General features: G+C 47.0%; 1 protein-coding gene across 4 annotated transcripts in view; it reads left to right on the top strand.

Moving 5' to 3' along the window:
- Window positions 1-18739, top strand: part of CACNA1H (calcium voltage-gated channel subunit alpha1 H) — a 572675-nt gene that overhangs the window by 440017 nt on the left and 113919 nt on the right. For all 4 annotated transcript variants that reach the window (XM_075899793.1, XM_075899790.1, XM_075899792.1 and 1 more), the window contains 2 exons: window positions 14277-14428; window positions 16724-16909. In XM_075899793.1, the coding sequence (XP_075755908.1) occupies window positions 14277-14428; window positions 16724-16909 (338 nt within the window). The remainder of the gene's footprint in view (window positions 1-14276; window positions 14429-16723; window positions 16910-18739) is intronic.

Here is an 18739-nt window from a genome sequence, read left to right as displayed (position 1 = left end):
CCGCTTTTTTTTCCCCCCTTCAACAGAATTTTTTCCTGGTGGTTTTTTTTTGGGGGGGGGGGGGGTTCGGTATTTTTGTTTCAACCATCTGGCAGGGCGGGAAGAGGCTTCACACACTCCCCCGCCTCCAGGCCCTGATGGACATGGGGGCCACGGGAGCGCGAAGCCTCCTCCTGCCCTACCCCCGCCCTGCGAGGAGCACGCAGCACTTCAAAGCGCCAGGAAATTTCGTACACTCCTCCCGTCCCCAGGCCAATCAGGGCTTGGGGGCGGGAGAGCATGTGACGTCTCCTCCCACCCGGGAGGAAGCTTCACGTGCTCCCCCACCCCCACGCCCTAATTGGCCTGGGGGCAGGGAAGCAGCAGGGCCTCCGTGGGCTGGATCAACCCGCCTGGCCGGATCCGGCCCGCAGAGGCCCTTTTGCCCACGCCTGCCCTACACGTTCAGAAAATCAGAAGGCAACGAAGAAGAACCCTACAGATATGATGGGGGCAGGGAGGGGAGACTGGCTCCTGGGTTTTGAACACTTGCGGTTGGCAACCACACGTAGGTAGGCTATGCCTGCACTTAAATAACAAGCAGCAAACCTCCACCAAGGTGTGCAGGGCTCATGCGACTGGCTCCCTGTGCGCGCATGGACATTTCTGATGACGTTTGTGTTCGTTATTTCCATGTATCCTTTGCCTCCAATTCTTCTTAGTGTAAGAATCAGCACAGGGATTAGAATCATCGACTCCTAGAACGCTAGAACTAGAAGGGGCCACGAGAGGTCATCGAGTCCAGCCCCCTGCCCTCACGGCAGGACCACGCACCCTCTAGGTCACCCCTGACAGGAGTTTATCTGACCTGCTCCAATGATGGAGATATTTAGAGCAGGTAGGAAATCAATGGCCCTTTCTAAAAAAGTCTGGGACTTGGTGACTGTTTCTCGAGCCACTAAAAATAAGCAGCGGGTTTGCAACAGACCATTCCTGAATATCTGCCTGTAGTTGAGCGGTGACAGACAGACCGGTTGACCGGTGACAGACAGACTTTGGGCTGAATGTACAGTCCCTGTTTTTTCTTGTTGCCTAGCGTTTTGTTTGCAGGCAGGCACCATGGAAATAATTAGCTGCTCTCCCTGTTGGAATACTGTTGCATCCTCCTTTTCTATGTAAAAATACTCAATACATCAGCAGCGACAGACTGAACTGGTTCCTACTGAGTACATGCTCGAGCATCTGCCCCCGAAACAAATCCTGAGGGCTCTCGCGGTGCATTGCTGCACTTGCTTGTCCTGGCTTGTTATCAGGAGACTTGACTTTTTCTTCCCGAGACCTCTTTGTTTAATAACTAAAGCGAGGCTCTTCGCAAGCGTTTTCGGTGGCCATCTGTCAGATTAAGCGAGTGTCCGTGGAGATATAATCTGGCTGATTGGCCCAGCTTTCAAGAATAATGGCTTTAGATTTGCATGCTACTGATAGGAGTATTTCAGGTTTCTTACCCTGCTGCGTTTCTCCTGTGGGGGAGCCAGTAATTGATCTAATCTAGCTTGGCATTTATGCCATTTGAAATGAGATTGCATTTTGCCGCGCGAAGCTGCGGAATGGGAAACGAACGCGACAAAGCAGATATGTGATGTTGTGCAAGAGACCGGGGGAGAGGGGAGGCCAGGTCTCCTAAGAAGCTCTTGCTTGAGAAGTTTCCTCAGAAAGCTAAAAGGAAGGGAATTGTATCGACTAATTAGAGTTGAAAGCAAACTTGTGGATGCTTAATGTTGGAGTCCCAGGGTCAGAGAGTCTCTGCTGGAAATGTGAGCTCTTGGTTCCACCTATTAAGTGGGCCCAAAATCAGCAATTGGCAAATCCCAACAGACTAAGATACCCCCTCCCCCCCCCCCCACTTTAGCTTGTATGCTTTTGTTGTCAGTGCTGGGCAAATTACCATTGATTGCAATTTTCACACATCTAAGCTTATATTTGCTTTCCTCTGATCTCTGCCTCTGGTGACAACCTCTTTGCAATTCATAATCTAGGAGGGGAGTTGGGTTTTTTTTTGCATTTGGTGAGCATTGTCGCTCATATCTGTTTGGGTGAATAATTATTAGCAGTGACTTTCCTGCCATAGAACAGACAGGGAGAAGCAAGCCATGGAGCATTAGGGGGTCGAGCCATTCAAATGGAAGGAAGGAAATGGTTATCCTCTCACTTTTCAATCAGCAGATGGCAGCTTCACTGGAAGGAGCCCATTTAGTTAAAGGTGAAGCATAAAGCCTCAGAATAGAATTGGCTTAGAGAATAATGACTCCAATTTTAATTCCAAATGCAGGAGGGAGAGCAGCCATCAATATTTTTCCAGCCTGGTAGTAATTTGTCATCAGATTTATTATTATTGAGTGTTGAATAAATCAGACTCCAAGGGAAGTTGTTTGCTGGTATCTGTGACTCTCTCAAAGAACAAAGAGAGTTAGATTCAGGTTGTACAGACCTTGTCTACATGGGAAAGTACCACCAGGATAACATTCTTTATTGTGGCAGAAAGTGCCCTGTACAAATCATCGTACAATGGTTTATCTTGCAGCTGAATTAAAAATAATTATACTGCTGTGGAATTGAGTTAAGGCAACAAGGACCCATTATGGATAACGCCTTTTACAAAAGATTGATCTTAAAGGTGTCGTTGAAAGGTTTTTATTTAAAATTGCATTCATGCATCTTCATGTTGTAGAGGAGAAAAATATTGGTCTGATTTCTCTTTGTTTTAAACGTCTTGTCTTTTTACCTTAAAAATATCAAGAATGCAAGGTCTGGTCTGTGATGTCAAAGTCAAGTCTTTGGTTTGCTAAAAAATTCCTTAAGGAGATTGCTGATGTTAACTGTGAACTCTCACACTATAGCGACAACGTCCTGCGTGTCTAAGCTTTAACAAAGATGTCCTTTCTCCAAAATGTTCACTGGGCATTGGAATTAAATGGATGTTCAGATTGCAGAGTATTTAACAGTTTGCAGGGAGGTCCGGGGGGGGGGGGGGATCCCTTCCTTTCTCAATTGCTGCAGCTTTCCATTCTCATAATTTCACTGGTTTTCCAGTTACCAGAGTCTCCCATCATACTTTTAAATGGAATATCTCATTTGAAAACCCAAGCGAAAAAAAATCATTTCAGGTTTTTTTTAGCTGAGGAAGAGGTTAAAATTAGGCTACTTTTAATACTTCATAGAAAGCTGCACAGTCCCCAATATCCCTTCTTTCCAGCCTAGTTTTAAAATAAACAGTCTGCTCATGATGCTGGACCATTTAAAGTATGTAAAAATGTAACCTTGTAGATGCCTTCTTGCAGTCCAATGTAAAACTGCGACCTTAACCCACTTGTGGTAATTTAAGATCCCCTTGACTTTTTCCAGTAACAGCAGCATTAACACTGGTACCCGGGTCAAATTCCAGTTGTTCTCCTGATCTAAGTTATTGCTGCAGATTCAGCTGGATACAAGATCTGTGTGGTGTCCTGACAGGCTATTAAAAAGTCACTTTGGTCCAACCCAGGAAGGGATGCATCTTAGTGATGGATGAAGACGTTTATCTTTGCATATACAGGTCCAAAATGCTTATGTCCTCATTCAGACTTAGCTCTCATTGGGCCTGACATGCACTGGAAACCAATATCTGCAGCAGCGGGCACACAGCAACTTTCAATGGGGAGCTTTGCACTGGTAAAAATGAAATAAGGACTTCATCCCACATGCAGAAAGAGCTTTAGAAGGCAAGGCTTCCCTCTACGTGATCATTGTCATGTCTCCATTCCAAAGCATAAATTGCATAGACTCATTAAGAGGAGTGTGGTGAGCAAGACACAAGGAGTCATTCTTCTGCTCTACTCTGGGCTGATTAGCCCCCAGTTGGAGTATTGTGTCCAGTTCTGGGCGTCACATTTCAAGAAAGTTGTGGAGAAATTGGAGAAGATCCAGAAAAGAGCAACAAGATTGATTAAAGAACTAAAGAACACGAGTTATGAGGGAATACTGAAAGAATTGGGCTTGTTTAGTTTGGAAAGGAGAAGACTGAGAGGGGACATAATAGCAGTTTTCAAGTATCTAAAAGGGTGTCACAAGGAGGAGGGAGAAAAATTGTTCTCCTTGGACTCTGAGGATAGAACAAGAAGCAATGGGCTTAAACTGCAGCAAGGGAGGTTTAGGTTGGACATTAGGAAAAACTTCGTACCTGCCAGGGTGGTTAAACACTGGAATAAATTGCCTAGGGAGGTTGTGGAATCTCCATCACTGGAGATATTTAAGAGAAGGTTGGACAGACACCTATCAGGGATGGTTTAGATGGTGCTTAGTCCTGCCATGAGGGCAGGGGACTGGACTTGATGATCTCTCGAGGTCCCTTCCAGTTCTAGTGTTCTATGGTTCTATGCTCTAAGTCGTGGAGTCCATTGGCCTTTCTCATATTAAGTCCCCAATTTTAATTGATGGGGATTGTGTCTTTTTGCCTGAGACATAATGTTTACTGGAGTTCCGCATGGCCTGAGGATAGCTCCAAGCTTCAGCAGCCCAAACAATCAGCCATTCTTGCCAAGATCTGATCGCTGCACCAGACAGGCTAATAATGTAACACCCCCACCAGCTCTGGTAGTGAAAAAGGCTCCCCTTTCTGGTCCAGTAGCCACCTGTAGGAGCCTTCCTTTGGGCCTTGACAAGCAAGTCAATGTGCAGGGCTGGCTTTTGAGATTGGCTTGGAGCACTGTGTGTACAGCTAGCTGGGGCCACACGCTCTTCAAGCAGCTAGACTAGTTGCATGTCTGCGGTCATTGAACTATAATGGGAAATAAAGGCCAATTCTATGCAGCAAATTGCTTGTTCCTGGCAGCATCCCACCTGTGAATGGACTTGAGGTGTCAACGTGAGGAAAGGAGAGTTTCTTTGACCATCATCATATTCTAAATCAGTGGTGGACGACCTGCGGCCCCAGGGGATCTACGAATGGCCCACAAGACATTTTGTTTACCTTTGCCCGTGTGCAGGGTTGCAGGTTCCGCTGCGTTCTGTCCACATAGTTGTTTTCCCACTGGCATCGCTAAAGTGACACGCCTGTAAAGCCAGGGCACGTGAAGGGAGGTGTGTGCTGATTGCACACAACACGGACTGCGAGAGCCGCGCGCTCCCTCTGCATCCAGTCTCCGCACTGCTACGGTTCCAAGGGTGGGCTCGGAATGCGTCGGCCCCATGGGAGTTGGTGTTCCGTTGGGAGTGTGAACGTGCTGTGCTGAGCCAGCTGATGAGACACGAGCGTGAGAAAGCAGGAGGCGTTTCACTCCTACCTCTCTCCAGATGCCATTGTGGAGTGAGCGTAGCGACAAGCGCAACGACCCTGCCAACGAAGAAGCCTTTTAGTAGCCGCATCAACACCTTTTCATTCAAAACCAGTATCCGTGCAGGGGCGGGGAGCCCTGAGCCTCACGGGCCGGATCCAGTGGCGGGGGGGAGGAGAGGGGCAGAGAAGAAGTGTAGTGCTGTGTGCTGCCACTCATCTCCCCCCCCAGGTGGGGAACTGTCATGCTGGAAACTGATGGTGGGAGGGTTTCCCCATTGCTCCCATCAGACAGATTTTGGTGAATGGGAGCAGCGGGGAGCATGGAGCTAGGCAAGCACCCTGCCACTCCTCATGACCAGGCCTTGTACTGCCATCCCTCTCCCACGCCCCTCCCTCTCACCCAGCTCTCCCGGTCCCTGTCTGCTCCTGCACCCTCCCTCCTTCCAGACACCCCATCCTCAGCCCACTCCTGCACCTCCCTCCTGGCCAGTCCTTCACTCCCCGCCCACTCAGTTACTCCAAGGAATAACAGCGGTCATTACTATTTCAGGAGTCCAATACTCAGACTGGCTGAATTTTGTCTTGCCTCCTGGGTATTATTAACAAGGGCCTTATTTGACTTTGCATGGCAGCTTCCTGTATCTTTCGAACAGTTCTGTTCACCCAGCAAATCAAAGCGATTATACTCACTAATAAAGCCAATTGGATTCCAGTGATCACCACAATGGGGTGAACAATTATATTTAGCGTCTCTGTTGCAGAAGGCTGCCACCCTAATAATGTTTCCCACCAGGAGTGATGTCCTGCATCTGCAATAGTTTTTAGTACATGAGTAATTTCTGCATTATCATGCTGCACTTCAACACGTATCTGTTCTCTTGTGTGTGCAATATACTGTAAATGTGAATGTAACAACTCCAGCACCCTACCTCCCACCCAGATCCACACCCTGACCCCCATCCCTATCCCACTAACTGGCAGCTCCCGCCCACACATTGAACCCCTCACTATGGCCTCACCCCAAACCTGTACAAAATGTACTAACCCTGGGATTCCAAAACAGTGAGTCCTGAAGCTAAAATGCTAAAAATGTACGCTTGTGACTGTGGGCAAAATAAATACATTTCTGTAATTTGACCCCTGAATTTAATTTGGTCACTCGTTAGCTTTATAAATGAAGGCTGCAACTACATTTAAATTCCAGATTTGAAATATAAATGTATAGTATATGTGTTTGTGCATGTGTACAACTTTCCCCCCAGAGTACCGGCACCATTTTTCTTACAGAAAAAGCACTGTATATGGCTGTGTCTAGACTGGCAAGTTTTTCCGCAAAATCATGTGATTTTGCGGAAAAACTTGCCAGCTGTCTACACTGGCCACTTGAATTTCCGCAAGAACACTGACGATCTCATGTAAGATTGTCAGTGTTCTTGCGGAAATACTATGCTGCTCCCATTCGGGCAAAAGTCTTTTTCCGAAAGACTTTTGTGCAAAAGGGCCAGTGTAGACAGCACAGTAGTGTTTTCCGCAAAAAAGCCCCGATCGCAAAAATGGCGATCGGGGCTTTTTGCGGAAAACCGCGTCTAGATTGGCCACGGACGCTTTTCCACAAAAAGTGCTTTTGCGGAAAAGCATCCTGCCAATCTAGACGCGCTTTTTCCGAAAATGCTTTTAACGGAAAACTTTTCCGTTAAAAGCATTTCCGGAAAATCACGCCAGTGTAGACGTAGCCTATATGTATATATATGTAAATGTATATGTGTGTATATCTATAGCTATATCTATATCTATAGCTATAGCTATATCTATATCTATAATATGAAAAATAATGGTGCCCTATGATAACTCGGGTAGTTAACCATAGATTTCTATAGGATGGCTACTTTTTACTTCTGGATACTTGAGTACAATTAAGATGCAGTACTTTTGTACTTTTACTCAAGTAGTTTTCCAGAAGGATACTTTGACTTTTACTTAATTATATTTTTTTTCAAAGTAGCAGTACTTTTACTCAGGTAACTTTGTGGCATACATTTTCCACCACTGCTGCTGGGTTCTGTGTACAGCTCGCAAGACATTTTCTTCCCCATTGCTCACACACAGGGTTGCCAGATTCCACTGGTGTCACTTTTCTTGTGCCCACACTACTAACGTGACACGCTTGTAAAGCGGGGGCACATGCAGCAATGTGTGTACTGATTGTACACAACATGGACAGTAAGACACATGCGCGCCCTCTGCCTCCAATCAATTCGCTGCTACGGCTCAGTCAGCACCTCCCGCAAATTCTAAGTGTGCAAGCGCAATTAGCAAAACTCCCTTATCCAAGGAGACCATCTTGATTGTGGCAATCTTGCAGCCCACTGAGATGAAGGCAGGCCATTCATGCCACCCACTCACTAAGCTAGGTTGCCCATCGCTAGTGTAAAGCCGGGGCAGTGGGTGTGCTAAGCAAGGGAAGCCACTAGCCTGGCCCTGACTACATTCTCCCCCTAAACGCCTACTGTAAGCATGCTAGGGGTAGAGTGTTGCTGCCCCCAGCACCCACCCTCCCCACGCTCCGGGGCTGATGCCACATACCTTCCTTCCTCTCCGTGCTCCAGGGCTAGGGATGCTGGGGCCGTGCGCCCTCTTCACTCCCTGTGATGCTGAGGGTCAGGGCCTAGGCAGAAGAGATGGGGCTGGAGCAGGGTTGGGAACTTGACTCCACCAGCCCAACCTTCCGCCACCACCCATGTTTAGAGCCTCCAAAGAGGTTCCGGCCAAGAGGAGCCTCTGTTCCGGGATGCTTCCGTTGTGCGCAAGCCGCCTTGAGATGCCTTGGGCTTGACTTTCGGAGGCAGCGAGCACCCATCATGCCAGTCAAAGTTATGGAGCGCAGTAGCTCCTCAACACCTCAGCAAATCTGGCCCCACTTGTGTCTCATTGAGCTCCCAAATGGGGAGATGCTGAAAATTAGCCACTATTGCCAGTTAGGCTGCTGAGTTTGTATTTGAGGAAGGTTCAGGGTGGTGTCACGCTCTCAGGGCCATCCTCTGCGTAAGATCAAGACTTCAGACACAGAATACCTTAGGCTAGAACTGATTTAACTAAGGCACGTTTCTATCCTCAGTAATTACTGCCCCATTACCACACAGTATCACACGCTGCTATGCAGTCCCTCCCTTAACCACGGTCCACAGCTTGCAAATGCTTCTACAACCTGTGGGCATACAGCTTTTTAGCGCAGGGTGGATTTATCCCGTGTTGCACTAATTGCCTCGGCTCAGGTTTAATAATCCAAAGAGCTGTGAAAGCTGGATTACTTTCCCCAGTTGTAATTATCTTGAAAGGGTTTCCCCTGCCCCCGTGTGCATTTGCTTCTTTTTAAATTCCATTCAATGCCTTTGCTGTAGTACTCCCTCGACGGGTGAAATATATTGCAAGGAAAGAGACGCAAGCCCGGGGAAAAAATTGGGGGAAAGGTAAAATGTCCAGAAGCAAAACACAAGTGGATGGTTTGTCGTGGGAGAATATTATTTCCCACCTTTCTGGAGGGAGTCCCGGCAGGCTGAGTTTAAAATATAAAATAAGAACCCAACACGCACGCACCCAAAATCTCATTAACAGCTTCAGGCCAGGCATTCCAAACAAAGAAAAACCCAACAACAAAACTGAAAGGAATGTTTGTGAAACTAAATGTTCTGAATTTGTTTATAATTCCCGTGTCGGTGCCAGGCCTGGCTTGCCTTGTTCCGCAGGATTTAATCAACTGGGGGCGGAATTTCTGACGTGAGTCACATTTTTTAATTTGCAAATGTCACCCAAACACATTTTCGCTGGAAGAATCCATGGGCTTGGCTTTATCCCCCTGCAGGGTTATAATTATGGATTTCACAGTAGCATCTCTGTGCCCAAGCTAAGCTGAGGGCCTCATTGTGCTAAACAAAAGCATAGTAAGACAATCCCTTCCCTGAAAAGCTTACCATTTAAATAGACTAGTTTGGAAGGATGGGAGGGGGAAACAGATGCAATATGATGAAGTGACTTGCCCAAGGACACACATCTTTGGGTGAGATTGATAACACCCATGTCTCCTCAGTCTCGTATACCTCAAACCCCCTCTCTCACGCAGTACATGTGTGTGGCGGTCAGTAGACAGCTGCTATATTTTAGACAGCTTTGATCTGTTACCACTTAAATGGCAAGAGGCAAGAATAGTGCAGCAAGTTTAGCTGGACACCGAGACTTTTAACATTCGATATCCCTGGGTGGTGTGGGGCTAATGCAGGTAAAAATCCAGTAGATTGACTTTTCTGGCAGCTGGCAAATCCATACCAAAATCCTGGCGAGGCTAGACAAATACCAGCCAGCTGGTAACCCTACACCTCAATATTGGCTGCTCTGCTCCATTCGCTCTACCTGACAACTGGCAAGAGCTAGAGATGCTTTCATGTCCACAGGTCGTGTGTGCAGAACCACACAGGCTGTGTGTCTAGAGCCCAGGTTGAGTATCACTCATTTTGTATTTCCCCTTCACAGTGTCTGGAATATTGCAGAGTTGGGCTTAATTGTCAGGGGAAATATAGGGAGGTATCCAAACTATCTAAGGGCACATCTATACTACACGGAAGATCGACACTCCAGAGGTCGATCTTCTGGCATTCGATTTAGTGGATCAAGTATGGACCTATACATCGAACACTGAGGGCAGCTCCGGACAGCGTCCCGTACTCCTCCTTTTGCCTTCTGCTGTGTGGATGGTGCAGAAATGTGATTGAAGATATGTTGCCTCCAGCTGCATAATTAACATAGCTGGCGTTGTGTATCTTCTGTCAACCTTCCGCTGTAGTGTAGACCAGGCCTAAGAGTTGAACCCTCTCTTTTTTGAGGAGCATTTTGGCAATCCAGAGGAGCTGGAGGGGATGACTTTTCATGTCCCACATAAATTATTGAGATTTCAAAACAGTGCCTTGCCCCAAATTAGGACCAAAAAAGTTACTCAAAAATGTTGGGGATCTGACCCACAAAAAAAAAAAAAATCAGCGTGAGGCAATCAAACTGTTGAATTTTTGCATTTTGATTTGGGGGCCTTTTTTTTAATATCAGGTAAGTTAAATTTGTAACAAAAAAGTCATTTTGAACCCCAAACGCCCCAAACTTTGTGTTTAAAAAAAAGAGTAAAATAAGAAGTTTTGACAATATGGAAACTTATTGCCTATGTTTTTAAGTCAGAAAATTTATCAGAACTGAATCCAAAGCCACCAACAACTTGATTTCATTTTGGTTGATCAGCATTTTGAGGTGAAAAAAAAGATTGTGTCAAAAATACCCCAAACAGTTATATAGGTCAGGTGAATTTGAGCAATGCAACAGTGACTTCTAGTGGCTGGTTCAGTTAGTCTCGCATCTGACCTGGAAGAAGATTGAAGAGGGCAAGCCAAGCTGCCATTGGTTTTGTATATCTCTGCCCTAACCTTCCTCCTTGATCTTTGCTCGCCGGGGGGTATGAGAAGTGAGAGATGAATGGTACTGTAAGCCACAAACCATTTCATAAGATATAAAAATACCTGTGCCAGGTTGTTTCCTAGAGTCCAGTGGGTGCCGAATGGGGGTAATTCCACTCGAAGCTAGCATCGACGGTGCTTGACTCTGCTGTACAACTTCCACGCTGTGATGCAAAAGCTCACCTCAGCCGCTTTTGCAGCTTGCCTGCTGGTTGTGTCTGTCGTTGTGCGACTGCTTGTCTCTCATTACTGCAGTTCTTCTCATCGCATTAATGCTGCCACACACCAAATATGAGTCATAAAGGATAAGGAAGATCTCTGCTTTGAAGCACCCAGACTTTGCTAGGAGGACCATCAGCTTTACGGAAGCCTTGCTGCTTTGTCTGTAGCCATCTGCTAGGAGATTCACAGCTGCTGATGATCTCATAGTAATATTTCTCCCCTCCACTCTCTGTTCCTTTGCGATACCATGGCACCTTTTATTACGCAATCCCAGCTCTGATTTTTTTTTCACTTACAGGTGACAGTACTTGTGAAATTGAAGCAAGGGCATCAAAAGGTTGGCACGTGAGCAGTGTTAGCCTACTAATTTCTCGCACTGTGGCCAGCTCCAAGCTTTCAGAAATCGAGAGTCAGGGTACAAAAAAGCATGAAGTTGGCTTCCAAATTATGGGATTTTGAAAAAATAATGTTGGTCTGTTTTTATTTGCCGTTTGGGGGGTTTTGAGATTGTCTAGATTTCAACGTTTTCAAGCTTTCCTCCACAGCCACGAAGTCTAGAACCTTACTTTTTATATTCACATGACTCCAGCAGCTGGGGCTTTACAAAAACAACAAATGTTACGAGCCCCGTCGTAAAGTCAGGAGAGCTGGCGATACTTGTAATAGTGGCAAGGAGACTTGCAGATTTTTGGATTAGACTTGGTTTTAGGTGCAAAGACTTGTTCTAGCTTATCAAAGAGCCCAGGGTTCTCCTTTTACCCTCCCTGTTAAATTTCCAGCTCTCATCTGAAGGTACCTTGAGATCCTGTACACTAGTCACACTCCCTGTGCAGAGAAGTAAGAGGAGGAGCATAGGTAACTCGTAACACTTAGGGGGTGCACTGCCCCCCATGCTCCTGCCAACATTTTCACAGTGCCCCCATTCCTCCTCCCTGCCCCTCGGGGTGGCCCTGTCTGCACTTCCTCCCGCTGCCAGCATCCATCGACCAGGTGTGCCCAACATTCTTGATGCTCTTTGTGTGTTCTGTGCGATCAAGTATCGGAGATGCCACCGGGTCTTTCCTTAGCGTTGAGCTGTAGGCAGATGCCCTCACTGGGAAGAAAGAGGAGAAGAGGGAAAGATGGAGAGGATGATGCAAGGACTGCAGGCCGAACCCCAGTGGGCCCGTGGGCTGCAGGTCACCCACCGCTGGAATCATGTGGCCCACCGAGACCAAGAAAAGCCACTCTCGCAGCCTGCTCGCTAATCTTGGCTGCCCATCGCTGATTTAAGTGACGCCAAGCCCTTGCATTCTTCCCTCAGTCTGGGACGATTTTGCCCTTTGTGCGTGAATGTCGTCCACTGATCACAGACTTTTTTGTGAAGAGAGGGGACCTTTCCTGTTGAAGTCCCACTGACTTCATGGGGCCGATTCTGCTTCCCTGGGGATCAGTAGCAAACATCTCACTGACTTGAGTGAAAGCAAAATCAGGCCCCGGTAAGGGGGGTGAGTTTTAACCAATGCTTGGGTGCCTCCTTGCTGCCGTTTAGGCTTTGCTTTCTCTTACTGCTCAGCCTCCCTCTGTTTCTTCTTCCTTCCATTCTTTCCTTGGCAGGATTGTTCGGAGTTTCCCCCACAGAATGGAGAGTGCAGAGCAGAAGTGAGGTGGGGGGGGGGGTCCCTCCCGCTCTGCACTCAAGGCCGTCCTTCCCCAAATGCAGGACACCACAGAGTCTCATTGTCCACCCACCCACCTCTTCCTACCCCTGTTCTGTGGCTCTGCTTCCTCCAGAGCAGGGCTAGTTAACGTACCAGTGAAGCAGCACATTGAACCTATGAAAGAGCCATGCAAGTGGGAATGAAGCCATTTAAGAGGCATTTGCCAACCCCAAGGACAGCCTAACAAAACGTAGATGGTATCATGAGCACTCGTGAGGATCTGGGCGGTGCCCACGAAAGCTGGTGATACCATCTATATGTTTTGTTGGTCTTTAAGGTGCTACTAGTCTATTTGTTGTTTTGTAAGTATTTCTTTCAATAGTGTTATTTCAGGAGTTATTGAATCGATTTTAGTTATTTTGAAATCGTTTCCTAGTGTAGACATGCCCTAGGTTTCTGGCTAACACTTTGGATCAGTCCAAACAGACACAATCCACAAAGAAACCATCTTAGATGTTTTGGGTGACATTTTCAAAGGCCACTAAGGCTTTGTCTAGACTGCAGGCTTCTTTCGAAAGAGGCTCTTTCGAAAGCATCTTTCGAAAGAGCCTCTTTCGAAAGATCGCGTCTAGACTGCAGGCGGATCTTTCGAAAGAGAAATCCGCTTTTTCGAAAAAGAGCACCCAGCGAGTCTGGATGCTCTCTTTCGAAGACGGCCTCTTTACATTGAAGAACGCCTTCTTTCGAAAGAGGAACTTTCGAAAGAAGGCGTTCTTCCTCGTAAATTGAGGTTTACCGCCATCGAAAGAAAAGCCGCGTTCTTTCGAAATAATTTTGAAAGAACGCGGCTTGAGTCTGGACGCAGGGGAAGTTTTTTCGGGAAAAGGCTACTTTTCCCGAAAAAACCCCTGAGTCTGGACACGGCCTAAGAGCACAAATCCCCATTGACTTTCAGTGGCATTTGGTGGGTTTGAAAAGCCCGCCTTACACTCAGAGCATTTAGTCTGTTACAGAGAGACCATTATCCGGACTAGGCACAGAAGCTGCTGGCATTTTGCCCGAATGCTTCATTTTAGTGCCTTACTCAACAGATCTTGTTACGCTGGGATGCAACAGGAGTGTCATTCCTGCAGATGCTACAAATGTGGGCATTTGTGCCAGTTAGAAGACCCGCTGTAATGTCCTCCCTGGTCTTCTTATGCACTGCCTCTATTTTCTGCACCGTCTCCATCTTTTTAATGTACTTTTTGAAACATGGACACCAGAACAGCATGCAGTATTCCAGTATCCTTCTCACCTGCATCACCTTTCTTTCTGTACTCACTGCTTGATCTGTCCCTGGCTGCCTGAAGCCCTTTTTACCACAGCTTCACACTGCGAGCTCATGTTGAGCAGCTGATCCATTAGGCTCCCTAAATCCTCTTCCAAATCGCTGCTTTCCAGAGGACAGACCTCACTCTGCAGGTGCCAGCGGCCTCCTTTGCTCCTAGATGTGTGGATTTGCCTGGGCCTTTATTGTTGTGCAAAGTGAGATTGTGCAATAAAGATCCTGGAGGAAATGAGTGTGTTCGCCATGTGGAATTTAAAAAAAAATAAAATTCTATGTTTCCTCTTATGTGTCTCTCTGTCTCATAGCCGGACGAATTGACCAACGCCTTGGAGATCAGTAACATTGTCTTCACCAGCATGTTTGCCCTGGAGATGGTCCTCAAGCTCCTTGCCTTTGGTATCTTCGGTTACATCAAGAACCCATACAACATCTTCGACGGGATCATAGTCATCATCAGGTCACTGCACGCTGCATGATATTGTCCACCCCTCGCCTCCAAGTAGCCCCGGGAGGCGTTAGACAATTCATGTCACCACCGGGGTGGGGGAGGGGGATGAGCGATGTTGGGTAAGTGTTCATTTAGGGCTTGGGGGGAGTGATACCAGAGTGGGGCTACGGATACACTGCCGTTTTTTTGCGGAAGAGGATATGCATATTGTGCTCGCATTTGCATATCTTCTTCAGATTCTTTTTGCGGAAGAGGTTTTGCTGCTATTTGGCCCTGTGTAGACGGGGCCAAATGTCAGAAAAAAACCCTCTTTCGCAAGACCCCTTATTCATCATAAATCGAGGTTGACAGACTCTTGCGAAAGACGTTTTTTTTCTGACATTTGGCCCCGTCTACACGGGTTAGGGTTAGGGTTGGGGACAAATAGCGGCAAAACCTCTTCCACAAAAGGAATTGGAAGCAGATATGCAAATGCGAGCGCGATTTGCATATCTTCTTCTGCAAAAAACCAGCTGTGTAGATGTAACTTGGCTTTTTAGGGGGGCGTGTCTTTCAAAGCACTGTCTGAACAAAATAGACACAACAAACGAGGAGCTCTATTTATGCCACACATCTGGCGGTGTGTCGGATTCTCAGCCACCCAGCAGAGCTAGTTCCGGGGGAAGAACCATCGCTCCCCAAGTTGCAGCCGCATGTATTTTTCCCCTGAAGAAATACACGAATATGTGACCTGGCAAGGCAAGAACAGGGACACTCTGTGAGCGAATGGAATGAAATAGGTACTGGGTGTGGTGTCCACTGAGATGGCTCCCAACAGCCAAGAGCAAGTGATAGAAGTACAGCAGATCCCGGGTGGGTTGTGCTGGCCCATGTGTGCAGTGGAGGCTTCTTCTGCCTGTGACCCTGCTGTAGCTAGCTTGGGCAGCGCCCATCATCCCCCACGCTTTGGGGCTGCTAAATCCACTCTCTAATTTAAAAAAAAGAAAAATGTCAGGCCAGATCCTCAGAAGGTGTAAATCAGTCTAGTGTGGTTGACGTCCATGGTAGGATAATGCTTTACACCAACAGATGACTGGGCCCATGCAGCTGAAATCAGTCATGACATTTAGAGGGCACAGACCAACATCTCAGATCCAAACAACTCCAGTTTTCAAACACCAAACATCATTTTATATCTGACCCCATTAAACTAAAACCCTCTGGCATTTTAGGGCTTTCCAAAATCCCCATCTAAATTTTGTGGCGAGAGGCACATCTCTGATTTGCAGTGGCCCAGACCAATGATGCATTAAGTCCGTTAAGTCAACAAAAAATGATGAAAGGATTAGAAAACATAAGCTAGGAGGGAAGCCTGAAAGAATTGGGTTTGCGTAGCTTAGAAAAGGGAAGACTGAGAGGGGACAGGAGAGCGGCTTTCAAGTATCTAAAAGGGGGTTACAAGGAGGAGGGAGAAAAATTGTTCTCCTTGACCTCTGACGATGGGACAAGAAGCAATGGGCTTAAATTGCAGCAAGGAAGGTTTAGGTTGGACATTGGGAAAAACTTCCTAGCTGTCAGGGTGGTGAAATACTGGAATAAATTGCCTAGGGAGGTTGTGGAATCTCCATCACTGGAGATATTTAAGAGCAGGTTGGACAGACATCTATCGGGAATGGTCTAGATGGTGCTTGGTCCTGCTGTGAGGGCAGGGGGCTGGAATTGATGACCTCTTGAGGTCCCTTCCAGTTCTAGTATTCTATGATTTCTATGGCTATGTCTACACTATGGAGTTTCCAGGATACTGGAGGTATCCCGGAAAAACTCTGCCGCGTCCAGGGAAGATGTGTGCTCTTCCAACATTTTTTGCAGGAAATCAGATGCGCTCTTTCGAAAGCCCTGTAAACCTCATTTCATGAGAAAGAAGGGCTCTTCCAAAAGTGGAGATTTTTCTGAAATTTGGCCCAGTGTAGAAAGGCCAAATTTTGGAAAAGCCTCTTCTGAAAAACACAGTAGGAAAAAGATATACAAATTGCGGAGTGCAATTTGCGTATCTTTTTCCAAAAAACAAGTGTAGTGTAGACATAGCCTATGAGACATAGCTATAGAGGTAGTAAATGAAACATACATGGTGAAGGGAGTTAATTCTGATCTTTCTAAGGTCAAGAAGGTAGGGCTGCAAAGGTAAATATACAAGTTAACTCTCCTCTCCCACAACCTTCATAAGTCCCATCCCGTTAGCAATGACTTTTTTGTCCTGTCCATGAAACTACTTACAAGTCGGACAAGGACAGTGAGTGTCTTGTTTTCCTTCTTGTGCTCCCATAGTGTCTGGGAGATCATCGGCCAATCCGATGGAGGCCTTTCTGTGCTAAGAACTTTTCGACTGCTCAGGGTCCTCAAGCTGGTACGCTTCATGCCCGCCCTTCGCCGCCAGCTGGTGGTCCTGATGAAGACGATGGATAACGTGGCCACTTTCTGCATGCTGCTCATGCTCTTCATCTTTATTTTCAGGTACCAGAGGCTGCTGCTTTTCAACTTGGATTAATTGTTTGGTTTGCTTAAATAATCTGTAAGTTAGAATGACGATAGAGTGTGTTAGCCGTGCAGCCTAGATGACAGGAGGGCTCACTATAGACCGTCAGACAGATATTCAACAGATGATTCACCTCTTTGAGGTCTTCGTGTTTCAGGCCAACTTTGTAATTCTGTAGACAAAGAATAGAAACAGACAACCGCAGAGAAACAATCACTCCAGAGTTCCTGAGAGACATAGGACAGGAGCAGCAGAAGCTTCCAAAAAGCAGAGGTGCCACCAACACCCGAATATGGCTCAGCCCCCTCTCCTGTAGCTCCACCCACACTCCACCTCTTCCCTTGAGGCCCCGCCCCTGTGTCACCTCCTCCCCCACTGTTGCAGTACCCCGTCCCAGGAAGTTGTCCACAAATAGAACTTGATGGTGTTACATTTTAGACCACGAGTGGGCAACGTGTCCCATCCGGGTTCTTTGTGTGGCCCACGAGACATTGTGTTTACTGTTGCCCACACACAGGGTTGCCAGATTCTGCTGGTTTCCATCCACACAGGCTCTACAAAAGTGACACACGCGTGAAGCCAGGGCCTGTGAAGCGAGGTGCAGGCTGAGTGCACACAACATTGGCCATGAGAGCCATGCGCTCGCTCTGCAGCCAATCAAAACGTTCCTATAGTTCAATCTACACCCACTGTCCTGCCAAATTCTAGGCATGCAAGCACAGTGAGCAAAACTACCCTGTCCCTGGAGACCACCTTGGTTAGGACAGTCTTACAGCCTCAGGGCCACTCATGCAGCAGCCTCAATTGCCCATCGCTGTTTTAGAGGCAGCAAATATGGGTTCCAGCATTTACTTTTCTAACACTAGTCTGCTGCTGAATAGCTCAGGGGGCTGATAGTAAGGCTCATAGCCTGTCATCAGCTCTGCTTCCCCGAGTTCTGGCTGTGATTCTACGGGCAGTAGCGATGAAATGTGATCCAAAAAAGCAAGATCTATGGAGGGAGAGTGGGGCAAAGTGGGCAGCTGACCTGATGGTTTGTTGGGGAGTTGTTTACCCAGCCTTGTAAAGAATAGCAGGGGTCAATGCCAGTGGCTATTTAAAAGCCAAAATGAAACAGATTGTTATCATAGTTATTTTGGTGATGGACAACTTTCTGTAGCATCAAAAGTTACTTCCCAGAAGCTCCATGGGATCATCTGTCCATGTGCACTAGAAGACTTTTGAAATAATAATCCAGAGTCTCAGATGGTTCAAATTGGCATTTTTTCCCTGGATGTGACCCCTCGGCTGTGTCTACACTGGGCCACTTATTCCGGAAAATCAGCCATTTTTTCGGAATAAGCTGCGAGCTGTCTACACTGGCCCTTGAATTTCCAGAAAAGCAACGATGCTCTACTGTACAAAATCAGCCGCTATTCCGGAAAAACTATTCTGCTCCTGCTCGGGCATAAGTCCTTATTCCGGAACACTGTTCCGGAAAAGGGCCAGTGTAGACAGCCCAGTAGTCTTTTCCGGAAAAAAGCCCTGATCGCGAAAATGGCAATCGGGGATCTTTTCTGGAAAAGAGCGTCTACATTGGCCACAGACGCTTTTCCGGAAAAAGGACTTTTCCGGAAAAGCAGCCTGCCAATGTAGACGCTCCTTTTCCGGAAAAACTGAAAACGGAATAGTATTCCGTTTTAAGCAGTTCCGGAAATTCATGCCAGTGTAGACGTAGCCCTCCAGCTTTGGTTTAAGCCAGCTGAAAATTTGTCCCAATATCGACAGCAAACCTCTTGGAAGATGGTACTTTTTTATTAACGACTCCA

Source organism: Pelodiscus sinensis, chromosome 16, assembly GCF_049634645.1.
Source record: "Pelodiscus sinensis isolate JC-2024 chromosome 16, ASM4963464v1, whole genome shotgun sequence".
NCBI classification, from domain to species: Eukaryota; Metazoa; Chordata; order Testudines; family Trionychidae; genus Pelodiscus; species Pelodiscus sinensis.
Note: the sequence above shows the minus strand (reverse complement) of the source record. Positions and strands in the feature narration are given on the sequence as shown.